At 37.2% G+C, this 18,518-nt stretch overlaps 2 protein-coding genes across 2 annotated transcripts; both read left to right on the top strand.

Annotated features, from left to right (window-relative positions):
* The first annotated feature begins 1,887 nt into the window (after window positions 1–1,887).
* On the top strand, window positions 1,888–5,873 carry SYNC1 (Class II aminoacyl-tRNA and biotin synthetases superfamily protein). The gene is made up of 6 exons (XM_012976453.2): window positions 1,888–2,565; window positions 3,768–4,376; window positions 4,761–5,014; window positions 5,124–5,253; window positions 5,392–5,450; window positions 5,530–5,873. Exons 1-6 carry the CDS (start codon window positions 2,083–2,085, stop codon window positions 5,711–5,713), a joined length of 1,719 nt encoding a protein of 572 aa, XP_012831907.2. The 5' UTR covers window positions 1,888–2,082; the 3' UTR covers window positions 5,714–5,873.
* Window positions 5,874–7,324: 1,451 nt separating this feature from the next.
* LOC105973273 (uncharacterized) lies at window positions 7,325–9,705 on the top strand. Its single transcript, XM_088823895.1, has 3 exons — window positions 7,325–7,581; window positions 7,972–8,210; window positions 8,324–9,705. The coding sequence occupies exons 1-3, from the start codon at window positions 7,325–7,327 to the stop codon at window positions 9,703–9,705; spliced, it is 1,878 nt and encodes a 625-aa protein (XP_088680021.1).
* The last annotated feature ends 8,813 nt before the right edge of the window (window positions 9,706–18,518 follow it).

An 18,518-nucleotide genomic window follows, 5' to 3' on the forward strand; every position in this document is an offset into this window, starting at 1 on the left:
TGTAAGACCAAAACAATTACATTTAATTTAATATAGTTCAAACCAAAACCATACCAAACCCATTAAAAAAGCTTATTGGAATACCAGAACCATTACCACCTATTCCAGATACCCACGGTAACCATTTACCATTTAAATTATGGTGATACCAAATAACTTGGAGCCAATAACTTTTTAGTACCTCTCAGAAAACAAGAAAAAAATAAAAAGACGCAAACAATTTAAGTAAATTATACAAAATGAAATAAAACACTGCACAAAAAATAACGTTCCAAGGCAACAAAATGTTGATTAAAAAGCAATATCTACTACAATTTATTGAATTATATTTTAAAGTATGAAATTTAGGATACACAATTGACTAGAATGATACGAAACTAGTTATGTACTTGAGTAATTAATGTAATAGTAAATTTATATTTTCCCTAGATTATTTAATAATTTATTCAAAAAACGTGCCGATTTTTTTTATTTATATTATGTGGAATTAAAAATAATATATTTTTATATATATATATATATATATATATATATATATATATATATATATATATATATATATATATATATATATATATATTAAATGGTCGGATACACATGACCGTAGGGATAAAACCAGAACCATACCAAAACCGTGACGGTTTGCATTTTTTTGACCAAAATCATTACCAAACCCAAATGGTTTCGGTAGCGGGTTTTAAATGTAGCAGATACCCATGGTTAGCTAGCGGATCGAGATTCTTTCCATCCCTGGATAAGTTATTTCGTTAGGGTTTTAACGGACTATTAGTTTCATGAATTGATTGAGACAACATAGAGTTAGGGGTTGTATGCCACCCCAACATTTCTTAAATTCTTACTATTTTATACAAGATTTATAAATTTTCGTCTATGGTACCATTAACGGTCCCGTGGAAAATATAGTGGTGCATATTGATCCCCAGGACATGAAATTTTGGCTCCGATAATTGCATCAGGGGTGTAGCTGTAATTACTTATACTACAAGGAGTTTAAAGTTATTTAAGCATACCTCAGAGAGTGTAGGTAGGGGTGTGAACGAGCCGAACTCGCCTCTTTTGGCAGGCTCGAGCACGAGCTCATTTTGTTGTTGTTTTTTTTAAATATTTTTTAATTATTATTTCATTATTATTAAAAAATATTTAAAAAAATTACAAAATAAACAATAGATTGTAATTATGTATATTTTTAATATTTATATTTTATTTTTATTTAGTTCTATAATATTTTCTATTATAATATGTTATTTAAATAAAAAATAATACATAAAAAATAATAAAAAAATAAAAATAATAAATAAGGTTCGTGAGCTAACGAACAACTAAAAACTGGTTCGAGCTCGGGTCCTCAGAAAACTCGAGATCCAAAAACTTGAATTCAAGTTCGAGCTTTTTTCGAACTGAGCTCATCGAGCTCGCGAGTCGGCTTGGCTCGTTAACCAGCTGAGGTGTAGGTGTAATTTAAGAAACAAATATGTATGTAGTTAGGGGTGTGAACGAGCCGAGCTCGCCTCTTTTGGCTGGCTCGAGCTCGAGCTCGAGTCTATTTTGTCGAGCTCGATTCTTTTTTTTTTTTTTTTTAAATATTTTTTAATTATTATTTTAATTATTATTTTAATATTAAAAATTATTTAAAAAAAATACAAAATAAAAACTAAAATTGTGATTATATATTTATTTTAATATTTGTATTTATTTCTATAATATTTTATATTATTATACATTATTTAAATAAAAATAACATATAAAAAATAAAAAGTAATAATTATCGCGAGCCGACTAGCGAGAGAGAAGTTAATTTTATTGACCAAATTTTCAACGCTTGCCCACCAAGGCTTGACCAATAACGATGAAACGCCTTCCACGTGTAGATCACTCATTGGCCAATGCTTGGAAATGGAAAAATACCTTGTTTGAGAGATTCTCTAAATTTTTTGGAGAATCATTCCAAGGATCCGACTCAGTGTAATTTGTCACTAACCACCACAGCTATAAATTATCCCAGCAAAATAAACTAGGGTTTATCACATTTCTATCTACACACTTGCCCCCAAAACGAAAAAAATGTCAATGGATTCTACGCCGCCGCCGCCGGCGCTGGATGGTCTGACCATCAGCGACGCCGTACAGGAGGCGCAGTTTTCTCAGCGCGTCCCGATCCAGTACATTCTCGGCCGGTCCGACAAGGGGGCCGGGTTGGCGGGTCAGAAGGTCCGAATCGGGGGATGGGTGAAGACCGGGAGGGAGGCGGATAAGGGAAGGTTCGCCTTTCTAGAGATCAACGACGGCTCCTGCGCCGGAAATCTGCAGGTGATTGTGAAGTCGGAGCTTTACAAGCTGAGCGACGTCGTTCAGACGGGGACCTGCGTCCACGTGGAGGGGTTGCTGAAGTCTCCACCGGAAGGCGTGAAGCAGAGGATCGAGCTTGATGTGGAGAAGGTTCTGGATGTGGGGACTGTGGATGCGGCAAAGTACCCTCTGCCGAAGACCAAATTGACGCTTGAATTTCTCAGGGATGTTGTTCACCTTCGCTCCAGGACTAACACGGTATCAATTTTCTTAATTTTATCCATATTTTGTTTTCTTCTTTTAATTGATTCGCATACTTGTGTTTGTGTGAATGTGTGAAGAGTGGGTGTTGCTGAATTATTGAAAATGTGCTTGGATTAGAGGTGTTGCAGTTTTGATTGGAAATTGTTTGGGCCTCAATTATTATTTAAATCTGGGATTTGGGAAAGAAAAAGCAAAAAAAAATTGTTCTTTGTAATTACAAGAATATGACGGAAAACTTCTAAAACCGAATTATATTCTTGCTAGTAACTAAATACATACTTTTTGCAAGAATATATACTCACAGTTGTAATGTTCTTAATAATTGGTGCTGTTCTTTGTTTTGAAGTAAGTGAGAGATATCAATACTCAATTAGTTTGCTTCTTTTCAACCAAATCTTGTTCCAAACAGTAGTTCTATTTCAATTCTTCGAGTCGTTAGTTTATACGTGTAAAGTATTTAAGGTCGAGTGATTATGCGTTTGCCAAAGATGAGGAACAAAGAAGTTGTACATGGAAAACGAAGTGAAACAATGTTTATTTGTTTGTTAACTTGTATGATCGATGTTATTTGTGCTTATGAGTTTTTCGTTGTTGAATAGAATAGCATGAAGATTAAGGTTTTCTGACTATTTGTTTTCCTTTGCACCTATTGCTTTCACATAGAAGTGCATAGCCTCCTTAAGTAAACTAACATGAAAATGAATGCTTTCTGATTATATATTGTTTTTGCACTTAATTCCTTCATTTGGAGAAGATTTGACTATACGTATAAAGAAGGGTAGCCAGTAGTTATATAACTAGGTCCATGTGTCGCACCAACTTTATTTTATCAATTATCATGTATGCGTCGGTGCTGCTTTTAGAGCTGCTGTTTATAGGATTAAGGTGTTTGAGTCTTGCTCAAAGTGGGAGTAAAATCAGAACTGATATCTAAACCATTATTTTGTTTCAATATCTAATCCGGTTGGCTGTTGAAACTAAGAAAGTAGGGGATATAAATCTCTAGACCTTGATTCTAGTAACTCTTATGCAATCCCTCTCATTATTTATCGTAGTATATTTATTTTTGCAATCTTTCTCTTATTACTCTTCTTCCTTCCATTAGTTATGGTACTAAATTTATTTCTCCGATCTTTCCCTTAATGCACTTCTCTATTGCAATTTTCTGACTATTACGACGTTTTCTTTGTGCTTAGATTTCTGCAGTTGCTAGAATCCGTAATGCCCTGGCATATGCTACCCACACATTCTTCCAGAAGCACGGTTTCCTTTACGTGCACACTCCTATTATTACAACCAGTGATTGTGAGGGTGCAGGGGAGATGTTTCAAGTCACAACACTAATTAACGACTCGGAAAAATTAGAGAACGATCTGAAAAAAACCCCACCTCCTTCAGAAACCGATGTTACGGATGCTGAGCTGGCTGTGAAGGCAAAAGGAGAAGAAGTTGCTAAGCTAAAATCTGCTAAAGCAAACAAGTCGGAAATTCTATCTGCTGTTGCTGAGCTTACTAAGGCTAAAGAGAACCACTCGAAGCTAGATGAGAGATACAAGCAGGCAGAGAGATTTAAGCTTGGAGGTGGCCTTCCGAAGAAGGATGGGAAAATTGATTACTCCGAAGACTTTTTTGCCAGGCAAGCATTTTTAACCGTATCGGGGCAACTGCAGGTTGAAACATATGCTTGTGCTCTTAGTAGTGTGTACACTTTTGGGCCAACTTTTCGAGCAGAGAACTCACACACTACAAGACATCTTGCTGAATTTTGGATGGTTGAGCCTGAAATAGCATTTGCTGATATACAGGTATGATATGCCGTAAACACTTTAAATCTTTCTATGTACTTGCATATTAGTTTTTGATATCTGTAAAACTAAGGCTAGTTAACTTTGTCTGCCGAAGTTGCAAAAGATCCTGCTTCATCCAGTAGCATTTTACCAAAATCTAAAATTTACCAAATTTTACTAAAAAATACCCAAGATTTTTTATGTTTTTTTGAAATGTAAATTTGGCAATATGTTTTTATAGGTACTGTGTGTGTTGAGAGTTCATGATTATAAACCATTTGCGGCTACATCAAGCCCAAACTTGAAAACTTAGTGATTTTGTTTATTATTGACTTTTATTCGCCCTTGATTCTTTCAAATATCTTTATCACAGCGGATAACATAGTTTAAGAATTTTTGTAGGATGACATGAACTGTGCTGAGGCGTATGTGAGATTCCTTTGTCAGTGGTTGCTCGACAACTGCTATGACGATATGGAGTTCATGACCAAATTCATCGACAAAATGGCTATCCAACGTCTTGAAATGGTTGCAAAATCCAAGTTCCACAGAATAACTTACACGGAGGCAGTTGCCATTCTCGAGGAAGCATCTAAAGTGAAGAAGTTTGAGAACAAAGTAGAATGGGGTATTGATCTAGCTTCTGAACATGAAAGGTATAACCCTTTCTCTCATATCCAGCTTGCGGTTTACTTTCTTATCTTCTGTCCATAAAGCTTGAGGTTTATAATACATCGTTGTCTTATTCCCAAATTAATCAAACAGATATCTGACCGAAGAAAAATTCAAAGCACCCGTTATTGTTTACAACTACCCGAAAGCTATTAAAGCCTTCTACATGAAGGTCAACGAAGACAATAAAACTGTTGCAGCAATGGATGTGCTTGTACCTAAGGTCTTACTTACCTCTCTCTCTCTCTCTCTCTCTCTCTCACACACACACACACTCACACACACACACACAAAAAAAAAAAAGATTATTAATCTAATTCCATGAATGTTTACTTAATTGACGTTTTTATGCGAACGTTAGGTGGGAGAACTTGTTGGAGGAAGCCAGAGAGAAGAGAATTACGAGGTTCTAAAGGAAAGGTAAGAGAAGTTTCTTTGTAAGTTAATTCTGGTAATTCGTAACAAACGAATGGGTTTTGAGACTTAGTGTAATTTTCAGGATATTGGAGATGGGGCTTCCGCTTGAGCCATACCATTGGTATCTTGACCTACGAAGCTATGGTACAGTGAAGCACAGTGGGTTTGGGCTTGGATTCGAGCGCATGATTCTGTTTGCCACGGGCATCGATAACATTAGAGATGTCATTCCCTTCCCCAGATACCCCGGCAAAGCAGATCTTTGAAATCACACTCTTCTCGTATGGTTTGTTCAGATATTTATTCTTAGCACTAGATAATTTAGTATTGCAATTTGCATTTGTGAAAAACAAGCTTTATACACCATGTTGGATTTTTTTTTTTTCAATACAGAAGAAATCATGATAGTAATCTGTTTTAATCTTTTGTTTGGGGATTGTTTTTTATTGCTTGTTTTCTATTTGTGATAAAAAAAATGTGTTTGGGTTGTTCATGAAGGGGTTCCGACTTTCGACTTTTATGGACGAATTTTGACCTCTTCAGTTATTAGGGGAAGTTAGCAAATAGTCCCTATGTATGGACAATCATACTGTCAAATTAAGCATAGTTTAGTTGGGGAGATTAGTCACGATTAACTAAATAATTAGACATTGCTTGATATTCGGTAAACTCAATAACTTCTCGGGTTGACTCTAAAATATTATGTTATCATGTTTTTGGGACATGTATAATCACTTGCAGATCCACTATATATGTGATTACACTGTAGGCTCTATCATCTATGTATTAAAATCCGCTATAATTGTATTAATATTAGGGAGTTGATATATGCAGGCCAAATTAAACATTCAGGTACTTTTTTACCATGATTTTTTACCTTTTTACCATAACTATTTACCTTTTGTACTATTCCTACCAAATCCTATAAAATATAAACTAAAATATAAAACTCAACATTCAAAGTGAAAAATTTCAGATATTCAACAATTTTTGCGATGGATCCAAACAACTTAGACCCGAATGTAAGTTTTTCGTTTTTTTCCCGAAAATTCATCTACTCGTGTGAATTTACGCGAGCACTTGCCAAGTGCTCGTGTAAATTCACACGAGTAGATGAATTTTATTTTTTATTCATGTGCTCGTGTGAATTTACGCGAGCACTTGGCAAGTGCTCGCGTAAATTCGCACGAGCTCAAGAACAATTTTTTTTTTTTTAATTAGCTCGTGTGATTTCACACGAGCAGAGGAGGTTTGCTCGTGTGAAATCACACGAGCAGAACGTCTCTGTTCGTGTGAAATCACACGAGCAACACAATTTTTTTTTTTTTTTTTTTTTTTTTTTTTTTTTTTTTTTTTTGAGTTTTATTCTTTAGTTTTATAATTTGCTAATTGCATTAATATAAAAACAGGAAGTATACATAGATGTGGATGAAGATATTGAAACATTCGAGCTACATGATTTCAGTGAATTTTTCACAATTTCGACTGCATTTGATAGTAAAGATGCACTAGTCGAGTGGGCGATGAATATGGCCATCAGTCATGGACATGAGATTAGGCGACAGTCTTACCACGAGGGCCGACAATATTTGACTTGTAAAAGAGCCTATAAGAGTCGAGGAAAAAATGCAGAGGTCAAAACAAGCCGGAAGTCTGGTACAATAAAGTGTAAATGCCCTTTTGCGCTAGGGGGTAAAGAGGGTCGTGATGGATTATGGCGCCTTACCATCAAAAATGGCAATCACAATCATAATCCTCATAAATATCCACAAGGACTACGTTCGCTAAGTCGCCTGACTGAAGAGCAACGAGAAGTGACAAAGATACTGAAAAAGAGCCATGTGAAGCCGAAGGAAATTTTGCATCATCTGAGACAGATGAATCCGGATACGGCTGCGTCCTTGAGAGATGTGTACAATGAATCACAGAAAATTAGACGAGAGGAAATGAAAGGAAAAACAGTTATACAACATCTGTGGCACGAACTAAGTGAGAGTGGATACAACAAATGGCATCGAACAAATCCAGCTGGTGATACAGTGCAAGACGTTATGTTTGCGCACCCTGATTCAATAAAGCTTTTGCAGTTATTTCCATACGTCATCCTGATGGATTGCACGTACAAGACTAACAGGTAATAATTATTTAAATGTGAATTACATTTATTATATATATATATATATATATATATATATATATATATATATATATATATATATATATATATATATATATATATGTAAGAGTTGACTAAATTATAATTACCTTCATGTACATATGAAATGCCTCTTTTGGAGATCATTGGGGTTACTCCCGTGGGAAGGAACTTCACTATTGCCGTTGCTTTTATGTCACGTGAAGATGGGGACACTTATGCATGGACATTGCGATGTTTGCGAGACATATTACCAATCGGGATAGAACCAGAAGTGATACTGACAGATCGTGAGTTGGGCCTACTGAAAGCATTGCCAAACGTGTTTCCACATTCGCATCACATGTTATGTTTATATCACATAAACAGAAACATTGAGGCAAACGCGTCAAAATTCTTGGGTAACACCAAGTTGGGTGTACTGTTCCGGAGGACGGTGTGGGCAAAGTTAGTCGAATTTGAGACTGAGGAAGAATACGAATGCAACTATAGAGAGATAGTTAGTTTGTACGGGCAATATCCGAAGCTGATAACTTACATCAATGAAACGTGGTTGATTTATAAGGAGAGATTTGTTAAGTGTTGGACCAACAACATCGTTCATTTCGGTAACACGACGACTAACAGGTATATAAATTGATTTTACTATAAACTCGTTACGTACAATCTTTTATACACATGTTACATTTATTCATTATTTGAGTGTTTTCTCGAAACATAGTAGAGAGTGCACATCGTGCATCGAAGCGTTGGATCCAAACATCGACTGGAGCTATGGATACAGTTCAAAATGCACTAGATGCGCAAGTTGACCTTCAAATTAATGAATTGAAGGTGGAAAATGAAAGCAGTAGAACAGTCAGGATGTACAGTACTTCACTGTCGTGCTTCGGTGCTTTGGTATGTAACGTATCACACAAAGCACTGGACCTGTTGGATAAAGAGTACGAAAAATTGGAAAATAATCCGGATAGTTGCAACTGTTACCTAAGCCGAACCCACGGACTCCCGTGTGCGTGTATGATTGCAGTTAAAATTGCTGAGGGAGATACTTTTTATCCGCAACAGTTACATCCATTCTGGAGAACGTTGGTTGTCGAGCCAAAGTCGGATCCATGGGAGGACGAGGAGGAACCGTTTGATCGCACAGTTGCAATTAAGAAAGTTCTTCTCGATGAGTTCGAGAAGTTATCAAACAAAGATTACATGTCCCAAAAAAATGCGGCCGACTATTTACGGGACCTAAATAATCCTTCTTCAACGCATTTACATGAGCCGTCATTTGTGAAGGCCAAGGGACGACCTAAGAATAACTCGATGAAGAGGTACTTGTCCGGATATGAGCACACGATGAATCGGAAATCCGAAGTTAAATCTTCTTCCGGCTCTAAGGGTCGCAAAACCCCGACCGAAAGGACGCCAGAGTCAAAATTTAAAGCTGGTACGCCAGAGTCAAAGGTTAAAGGTCGTCCTCGCGGACGTACTAAATCGACGGAAGAATCAGTTGTTACTGCCGGCGACCGGGTCAATTTATTTTCCTTCCTTCCTCCGTTTCTCGCACAGTCCATAGCCTCATATGTTAATGTGAGGGCCGATGGAAATTGTGGCTACCGATGCATAGCCGAAGTTGTTTACGGCAGTCAAGAGAGATGGCCACAAGTCAGAACTGACTTGGTTGAGGAGTTTATGGAGCGTTACAATCTATATGCTACTATTTTTGGTGGGGATGAGGGGGGTCGAAATACAGTCGCTGATTATATCTTGACATGCAGTCATGAGAGGGGACCGGCGCCACGGACGAAATGGATGTCAACAGATATGGGGTTGGCGATCGCTACAAGATACAACACAATGGTATTAATATTCACTGAACGGGGTAGCATCACTCACCTACCACCAGTTGGGAACCCCGCGTTATCACGTATTATTCCTATGTCGCTACATAACGATCATTTTATGATCATACGAGTACCGGTTTCATGCCCTCTTCCTCGTCTCCATCCTCAGTGGAGGTATTTTGCAGCTCCCAATTTACTACCTCTACGAGATTTTTACGCGGATCGACTTGCTTTTTGGACGACGTTGACTTCTAGGCATAGGTAGTACTGTATTATTGTAATTTTGTTTACGTTGTTATCGGATTTACTTATTTAGTTATTTGTACGGATTATAATTATGTTGTATCGAACGAAATTATATTTTAATTTGTATTATTAACGAAATAAAAAAAAATATTATATTTGGTGCTCGTGCGTTTTCACACGAATAGAGGTGTTCTGCTCGTGTGAAAACACACGTGCAAAACGCCTCTGTGCGTGTGAAAACGCACGAGCACCATTTCCACGTAATTTTTTTTTTAATTTTTAAAAAAAAAAAAAAACCGAAAAATAAAAAAAAAAAAAAAAAAAAAAATTATTGGTGCTCGTGCGTTTTCACACGCACAGAGGCGTTTTGCACGTGTGTTTTCACACGAGCAGAACACCTCTGTTCGTGTGAAAACGCACGAGCACCAATATAATTTTTTTATTTTATTTTATTTTATTTTTTTTTATTTCGTTAATAATACAAATTAAAATATAATTTCGTTCGATACAACATAATTATAATCCATACAAATAACTAAATAAGTAAGTCCGATAACAACGTAATTAAAATACGGGCAAATAAGAAAAATCCGCAAATCCAAAATGAAACATCCGTACAAAAAACTAAATCCGAAAACAAACAACAAATCACAACACACGAATACCAATACATAAAAAATCCGAAACTAATACATAAATAGGTAACATGTCCTACTGTCCACCCCTCGACCCCGACCCCGAGTCCTCGGACCTCCCCCGCGACCCCTCCTAGGTAAGAGACGCAAATAGTGGGCATGTGGCGTCAACAAGTCCCTCAACTGCGGCTGAATGCTCAGGAATGCCTCAGCTGCGTCGTCACCAGTCAAACCGAACACGATCGGAACTAGGAGCCGAGCTATGTCGTTGGCGAACGGCTGGTCTGGCGGCACCGCAGCAACAACCCGTTCTGCAGGCGGAACTCTATCAGGGTTGCTAATGAACCGGTGCGTCCGCTCGATGTACCACTTCATGTACTCATCGGCAACTGTTTCCGGCGGCCAGGCTTCAGGGTATTGCGACAGGTCAATGAAGTTGGCGTACTCGTTCTGCCACATGCCGCCAGGACCGTGGAAAGTGACTTTGTATCCCGCGCCAAACAAGCCGCGGTTATGTGGCAAGTTCGATTCAATTATCGGGAAAGGAATAGTCTGGACTCTTCCAAACTGCCGCAACCCTCGGTCGGGCATGTACGGCTCCACTATATCCATGAACTGTATCGTGCCGTAATACATGCTCCGAGGATGTAAGTAATGTGCACCGGTACCATACGGGGTCCAACAAACCTAAGCATATTTTAAACTAATTAGAAAAATCCGTAACTCTACTATAGACATAATTAGAAAAATTATTACTCACATCTCTTTCGGTCATGGCGTCGAGTATTTTCCGGTATTCCTGCAGCGTGGTTTTATTGCCTCCACCATGGGCCCACCTTCTGCATCGAGGCTCAAACTCGGCATATGAACGGGAAAGAGGTGGTCGAAAGCAGGGGAAATACTCAAAGATCCAGCACTGCAAACAAACACCAATGAATAAATAAATAAAATAGAAGTTTAAATAAATAAATAATTACTAATAAAGGTACACGTACCAGAAGGAGAATTACACATCCACAGAGACTGTTCATCCCAGCGCGGGTGGCAATACCCAATTGGCGGTACATGTTTGCTAAGCATGCCGAAGCCCACGAATACTTGCCGACATTATCGAGATCGTTGGTAAAATGGATCACCACGGCTTTATGTTAGACGCTGTTTTGTCTACAAACAAAACAGACCCAAGCAGAAACATCAAGTAGCCCTTCATCTTCTTGTCGTCTGTGGCGCAGGGAAGGGTCAACTGATCTCTCACCTTAACCCAACCAACTCCCTTATTTCGAAACATCTCATTGGTGTCCATAAGACCGACACCCAATATAGATGCAAGACTCTGTGAGCACTCTTCTACCGGGCGAATTTCAGACACTGCTGGTCCGTCCAGCCGCAACGCCAGGATGAAAGCGACATCGTGGAGCGTGATCGTCATCTCGCCCCATGGCATGTGGAAACTGTTCGTCTCTGGCTGCCACCTCTCCACGAAAGCTAGCATGAGGTTCTTGTTCATCCTCTTCAGAAAACAGTCTCGTAAGTGGTAAAGACCTGTTGCCTCCAACCTCGCAATCATCGTGTTATCCTGCGGGCCGCGGTAGTCCTCGAGTGCTTTGGTCCTCGACTCGCACCGTGTAGTTTCACGGCGCTCCTGAAAAATATTGCATGTATTGTTAGCTAAAAAAAATGAATAATATAAGAATTATGTAAAGCACGTGTTGACAGAAAAACTTACATATCCTTCCCAAATGTACATCGCTATATGCGACTTGAACCATCGCATAAACTCTAAATTTTGCGGCCCTCCCTCGCACGGACCCTCCAAGTACGCAGGACCAGGCAGCTGCGGAAAGGGTAAGGCACGACCACCTCTACGATCCTGAAATGCATCTGCTGGCCCATCATCTTCCTCCATCTCCTCGTCAGTATCCATATTATCGTCGTCGGCATGTGGCAATGTACAGGGTCCGGCTCTAGCTGCAACAGCTTCTCGTCTCAGTCTCTCTTCTTCCCGCTGTAACGCTGCTTCTCGAGCTAACTGCTTTCTTCTACGCGCGGAAGCAAGGACATCTCGGTCTCCAATGCGATCCGGATCTTCCGGATTGTCCCCCTTCCCGCTCAAGGCTTTCATTAAGCTCTTGCCTTTACCGGCAACTTGACTCATAAGACTTTTCCCCCGACCTCCTGCCATCTACATTTTAAATAAGCACTTTATTAATATTTCATATAATAAAAAAAAAGAATTTAAATAATGAAAAAAAAATAAAATTGTTGTGCTCGTGCAAAAACAGGCGAGCACTTCAAAAGTGCTCGCATGTTTTTGCACGAGCACACCTTCTAATTAAACTAATTAATTTATTAAAAAAAAATATAAAAAAAAAAAAAAAAATTTTTAACACTCGTGTGAATTTACGCGAGCGCATCCAATGCGCTCGTGTAAATTCACACGAGTAAAAATCCAACTCCCATTTTTTACGAAATAAATTTTAAAAAAAAAAAAAAATTATTTAAATTCACACTCGTGTGAATTTACACGAGCGAAGTGGTTGCGCTCGTGTAAATTCACACGAGTGTTGCTAAGCTCGATTTTTTTCGTTTTTTTTTTTCGGATTCGTAATCTACATAACAAGAGGATCGTAAAAACGTCAAAATTACCTCCGATCTGTTGCCGATTTGCACGGGCTTTGCGAAAGAAAATCGAGAGGGTTGAGAGAGTTTTTTGAGTTTTTTACCTTTTGGTTTTTGAGAAATGGTAAAAAATGTGCCTGAATGTTTAATTTATGCCTGCACAAATTATTTCAGTTAATATTAAGAGCAACTCTAATGGGAGTATCAAATGATTATTAAACCCATAACCCACCTTTCTTATATCTAAACACTAAAAAATTTACTCTCAAATGGGAAAGCATTTTAATATCTTCTTGATATCTAAACACTAAAAATTTCTACTCTCAAATGAGAAACTATTTTAATATTCTACCTCTTTGTTTGTAAAATTAGAGCAACTTCAATGAGATATATCAAAATGGAGCATTAAATATTTATTTGATACTTCTAGAAAAAAAAATTCACTCCAACTACAAGTATCAAATAGATTATCAATTTTTAAATATATGAATAATTATATTTTTAAATGTCACATGTCAAAGAATGATAGGTTAATGGAGTGGTTATATTTTTGATACTTCAATTTCCAGGGAGCATTTTTGCACCTCGGGGTGGTTGAACATCAAAATAAATGTCTCTTTAATTCCTCCATTAGAGGAAGATTTTTTACTTTGGAATATCAAAGTGGTAGTTTTTTAGTTTGATACTTCATTTAGTTCCTCCATTGGAGTTGACATCCTGCAAATTATGGCGAATGCCGACATTCTTGTGTGGGGGACATCCTTCTTGGTGGCATTTTCTCAAGCACACTTGCGGGACCAGCCTATTAGACCGGCGGACCACCCCGCGAAATGGAAACCTCCTTCTCCGGGAACTTTCAAAGCGAATTTCGACGCAACCTTTCCTAAAAATTCACAGCGGTTCACTATTTCAGTAGTGGTTCGTGACTGGTGTGGAAACTGTATCTGGTGGTGTGCTAAAAAAATCGACGGAAGACCAAGACCGGTTGAGGGAGAAGCCCGAGCAGCTCTTCACACTATTACAAATCAGTCAACGCGAGATGGCCTTCGCTGGTTTTTAAGGTGATAATCTCCAAGTTATTGAAGCACTGCGAGCGGGCTCTCCGACTTTGGTGTCTCATGGTGCTCTTATCGAAGATTGTTTATTCCTAGCTTCTAGATTTGATAGCATTTTTTTTTTTTTTGAGTTTGTTAAACGGGATGGGAATACTCTCGCACATGCTATTGCAAAATTGTATTTTGATTCTAGTATTAAAGGTTCCGACCTTCCCTTGAATTTGGCACATGTTGCCTAATAAAATTCCATCTTATCCTAAAAAAAAGTAACTACCTAGACATTCAATTACAAAATGACACGTGTCAATTATGAATAAAACCACTAAAAAACTTTCATTTAATAATTAATTTTAATAAGGGGCCTTAGGATATATGTCTCTAGTGACAAAACTTATTAGAACTAAATGACAAGTCCAACTAAACATTTGCTTCACATCCTTTATAAAATTCATTCCAAAAATTCTCTTCTACTCATAAATTCGAAATATGCATTAAATAAATTCCAAAATGTATTTATCATTTTATTTATTATGCATTTAATATTTCAAATTTCCATATAACATTTATTTTTACAGAATATCCGTTCATCTTCCTTTTTTTCTTTCTTCGTTGTATTATTTTATACATTCTTATAAAAACTTCTTCTTCTTTTTTTTTTTCTACATAATATTGAAAATTACAAAAAAGAAAACTAAAAAGCATGTTATTTTTTTTTTCAATTTACATATTTTTCAATTTGTCTGTAGTAGATTATAGTATACTACAGTGTATTATAGTATACTTGGGTGTACTATACTATAGTATACTACGGTGTAATATAGTATACTACAATGTACTATACTTTACGACCAAACCCTAGCCGCCAACAATTTTTCAGCGTTGGGTGTACTATACTATAGTATACTACGGTGTAATATAGTATACTACAGTGTACTATACTTTACGACCAAACCCTAGCCGCCAACAATTTTTCAGCCGCCGCCAACCCTAGCCATTACCGCTCGCAGCCGCCGCGAATATAGTCACCCACAGACTTTGGAAAAACCTAGATCCGCCATATGAACCCAAATCAAGCAAAATCTCTTAAAAATAAGAAAATTAGATGCGATTAATTTAGATTTATTTAGTAAGTTATGGATAAAAAAAAATTAGGGATGTAGCCCATATATTATTTCAAACTAAGGATTTAATTAAAAATGTGATTGGAACTTATCATTTAGTTCAAATTATTTTTCTTTTGAGGGGCTCATGGCATATTAACCCTTTTAATAATCATAGTTGAAGTAGATGAATTATAAATAAATATTAAAATATTTTTTAATTATCAAATAAATATTCGATATTTCAATATTGATGTTTTGCATTGGAGTTGTTCCAATACGTGTAGATTACATTGGAAATTTCGCAACCAGCAAACTTATGATTGTTATTTTTGAATTTAATATTTAAAGAAAACAAATGTACGTGGGAAGAAAGTAGATACGGACAAAGAAACTAATTGAGGAAACAAATCATTAAAAATTCTGAAATACTATTCATAATGCAACTTTTACTATCTTGCAGTGCATTTTTTTTTATTTGTAAATTTAAAAAAAAAAATTCAAAATCCTCTCGAACTCTCTCCGACCCTCTTTGAATTCTAGCGAATTAAACAAGCAATCCGCCAACGATTTGAGGCTCGAACCCCATTTCGTGAATGCTGTGTTTTATTGTTGTCTTGCTAACAAATTGAATCGATTAGATGTAGATTTAGGTCGATTGAATGGGAACCACAAAAAACCTACGTTTCGTGCAAAAAAGCACGAAATTAAACTCTTTATTTCGTGATGTTTTGTACGGGACGCACGTTTTATTTTGGTTTCCGCTTCGTTTCATGTAGATCTACACGAACTTAAAGCTTCTATTTCGTGAAGTTTTACACGAAATGGATAGGGATGGCAAATTTTATTCAACCCTCCCCAAAATTTATGAGTAAATTGCCTGCTCCGCAAATAAATAGGGAGGGTACGGGTTCTATTTTTCCTCCCAAAAACGGGTTCGGGGTGGGTGCGGTTTATGTATCCGCCCCATAGACCTGTCCCGTAACCGCCCGCATGTAAATCTATATTATTTTACTATATTTTGTTGTATTTTATATATATTATTATATTTTAAACTAAAGACCTTCCAGAATCCTATTTCTTTATTTTTATTTTTTATTCAGAATTTCCCAGATTTATATAATTCCTAGTAAACTTGAAGTTTGACGATAATTTTTTTCTAAATAACAGGTTTTTGACGGGGCGAGTACCCACGGGTTTTTTGCGGAGTGGGTGCGGGTTAATGAAATGTGCACCCATCGCCGGGCGGGGTAGGTGCAGGTTTAGTGGGTTTTCTAACATGGCGGGTGCGGGAAATGCCAAACACATCCCATGGCCATCCCTAAAAATAGAAGCTTTAATTTCGTTGTATCGTACACGAAAATTTTCTAATTCTGCAATTTCTCTTTCGTTTCGTGTAGAACACCTCGGAATGTAACCTTACATTTCGTGACTTTGCACATGAAATGAAGCTTACATTTTGTGGGCTTTCTACACGAAACAATGCATTTTTTTGGTACTTATTATACAGTGCTCGATATAAGTAAACCAAATAAATTAAATCTCGCAGTGCTGGATATATGAGTACTTCTCGAAGTTTTAGGCGCAGGAGGAGAACAATCGGTATCGTAACTTCCAGCCTCGATGCAAGAGGTGGGACATGCCACTAAAAGCGGGACGGGTCGAGCATATTCGAGGGTTACTCGACAATATGACTGTTGATGATGTAAGTTATTTATTTACGTGTATACATATTATTGTTTATTTGAATTTTTTGATGTATGTGTTTATAATTTAACTGTTTAGGTCGAGTGGCTGCCCTATGGTCTGGACATATACGAGAGAATCCCTCGTTCATTGTATCATGGCACGATCCAGTTTATGTGGGTCGTAGAGCCGCATATGCCTGATCTCTGCGTACAACAGTTCGGCTTGATCTCATCAATGGAGCCATGTTTACGCAGTCTGAAAGGAGGTACACCATACAAGGTCAACTACCCATTTTCTTGTGGCATGTGGGACATGCTCGAGGCTCATTCCTTTCGGATTAATAAGTACAAGACGACACGACAACGGTGAGAAGTCGACGAGAACTACATGGGGTGCTACACTAATCAGACTCATATGAAGATCAACTCCCATATAGGCCCAAATGTACGGCACCGAGAGAATATGAGGCCACCAGATCAACTGACTTATTATGAGATAAGTATCCTCGAACATCATGATTAGCCTGGGTAGTCAGCCTTCTGGCAACACCCCGACTAGGTTTTCTTCCATAATTAGACGCCGGTTTTGAATCGTTCACTCGGAACTTTTCTCAAAAGTTCTAAGCACATTACAAGCCTTCCAGAGCTGCCGAGCCAGCCTATTTAACTAAGTCCGGTTATCTCGTATAGTTCTTCTTTTGGTATAGTTCTAGATCCACACACTTAGATAGGGTTGGCACGTTCTTACATTTTTTTTGGCTCAACTTTTCGTACTAGGCTTACCACTTCACACGCTTGGATGAGTCCAAGGTCTTTAGTTCTCTCATTCCATCTTGGGGTTTTCCCGTCCTTGTGATTAGTCTCACTTATAGAGTTTGGGCTTTCCATTTTGCCCGTTTTGATAGCACTTATAGTCCTTTGCCTTCTTTGGCTTAGGCATTTGCTATATTTTTTAGATGATAGCCTCTTGTAGGTTTGCTATCAATCTGTTGTTTGATTTTGCTTCATGTCTAGGACACTTTTGGGTCGTTAACATTTTATATGCCTTTTTTTTTCATTCGATTTATGATAGTATCGGAATGGTTGCCTTAGTCCCCCACCACATAGGCGATTTTTGGCTTAAAAAAAACCCATCTTCCATGCACGGAGATTTTATATTAAATACACCACACGGACAATGGATTATAAGAGAACTAACACACCTATAAAATAGTGGATCTTCATTTACATTAGAGATTTCAGCAGATATTAATTATTTTGTCAACATCCTCTGAATTTGGATATTTGTAATCAGAGTGTAAAAAAAAAATATTTGAGCATGTGGTAGTCCTCGGTTTTGAAATTCAAATAGTGTATATAACTGCACAAAATGTTGCAAGTTATAGTAATAATACACGGTGGTATTAAGATATTAATTTGTGTAACATAAATACAACATTTTTGTATATTTTAGTGTTAAGGTAACATTTTTTTTATAATACACTATTGTATATACTCATAATTTTTAAAATAAAGTAATTACGTGATTTAGATAAAATTAAATGTATGTGAGCTTTGAAAAAGTAGTAAAATAATTTTGTAATATCTGACTTAACTTTTCTGGATACTTTTCACTCTTTCATCTTTTTGATCAGTTGATCGAGTTTTATTTTAAAAACTCGACAAATAATGTTTGGTCTATTTTCAGGTTTCAAATCACAATCCTTTAGTATTCTTGTTATCTTTATCCAACATT

This window comes from Erythranthe guttata, chromosome 10, assembly GCF_056151865.1.
Source record: "Erythranthe guttata isolate IM_541 chromosome 10, IM_541, whole genome shotgun sequence".
Taxonomy (NCBI): Eukaryota; Viridiplantae; Streptophyta; class Magnoliopsida; order Lamiales; family Phrymaceae; genus Erythranthe; species Erythranthe guttata.

What these genes read in the sequence shown, in the direction of transcription:
- SYNC1 (XM_012976453.2), top strand. Translation starts at nt 2,083, where the DNA reads ATGTCAATGGATTCTACGCCGCCGCCGCCGGCGCTGGATGGTCTGACC. An exon ending in TTCGCTCCAGGACTAACACG is followed by an intron (nt 2,566 to 3,767) that starts GTATCAATTTTC and finishes CTTTGTGCTTAG; the next exon opens with ATTTCTGCAGTTGCTAGAAT. An exon ending in TACGAGGTTCTAAAGGAAAG is followed by an intron (nt 5,451 to 5,529) that starts GTAAGAGAAGTT and finishes TGTAATTTTCAG; the next exon opens with GATATTGGAGATGGGGCTTC.
- LOC105973273 (XM_088823895.1), top strand. Translation starts at nt 7,325, where the DNA reads ATGAATCCGGATACGGCTGCGTCCTTGAGAGATGTGTACAATGAATCA. An exon ending in TGCACGTACAAGACTAACAG is followed by an intron (nt 7,582 to 7,971) that starts GTAATAATTATT and finishes TCACATAAACAG; the next exon opens with AAACATTGAGGCAAACGCGT. An exon ending in CAACAACATCGTTCATTTCG is followed by an intron (nt 8,211 to 8,323) that starts GTAACACGACGA and finishes CTCGAAACATAG; the next exon opens with TAGAGAGTGCACATCGTGCA.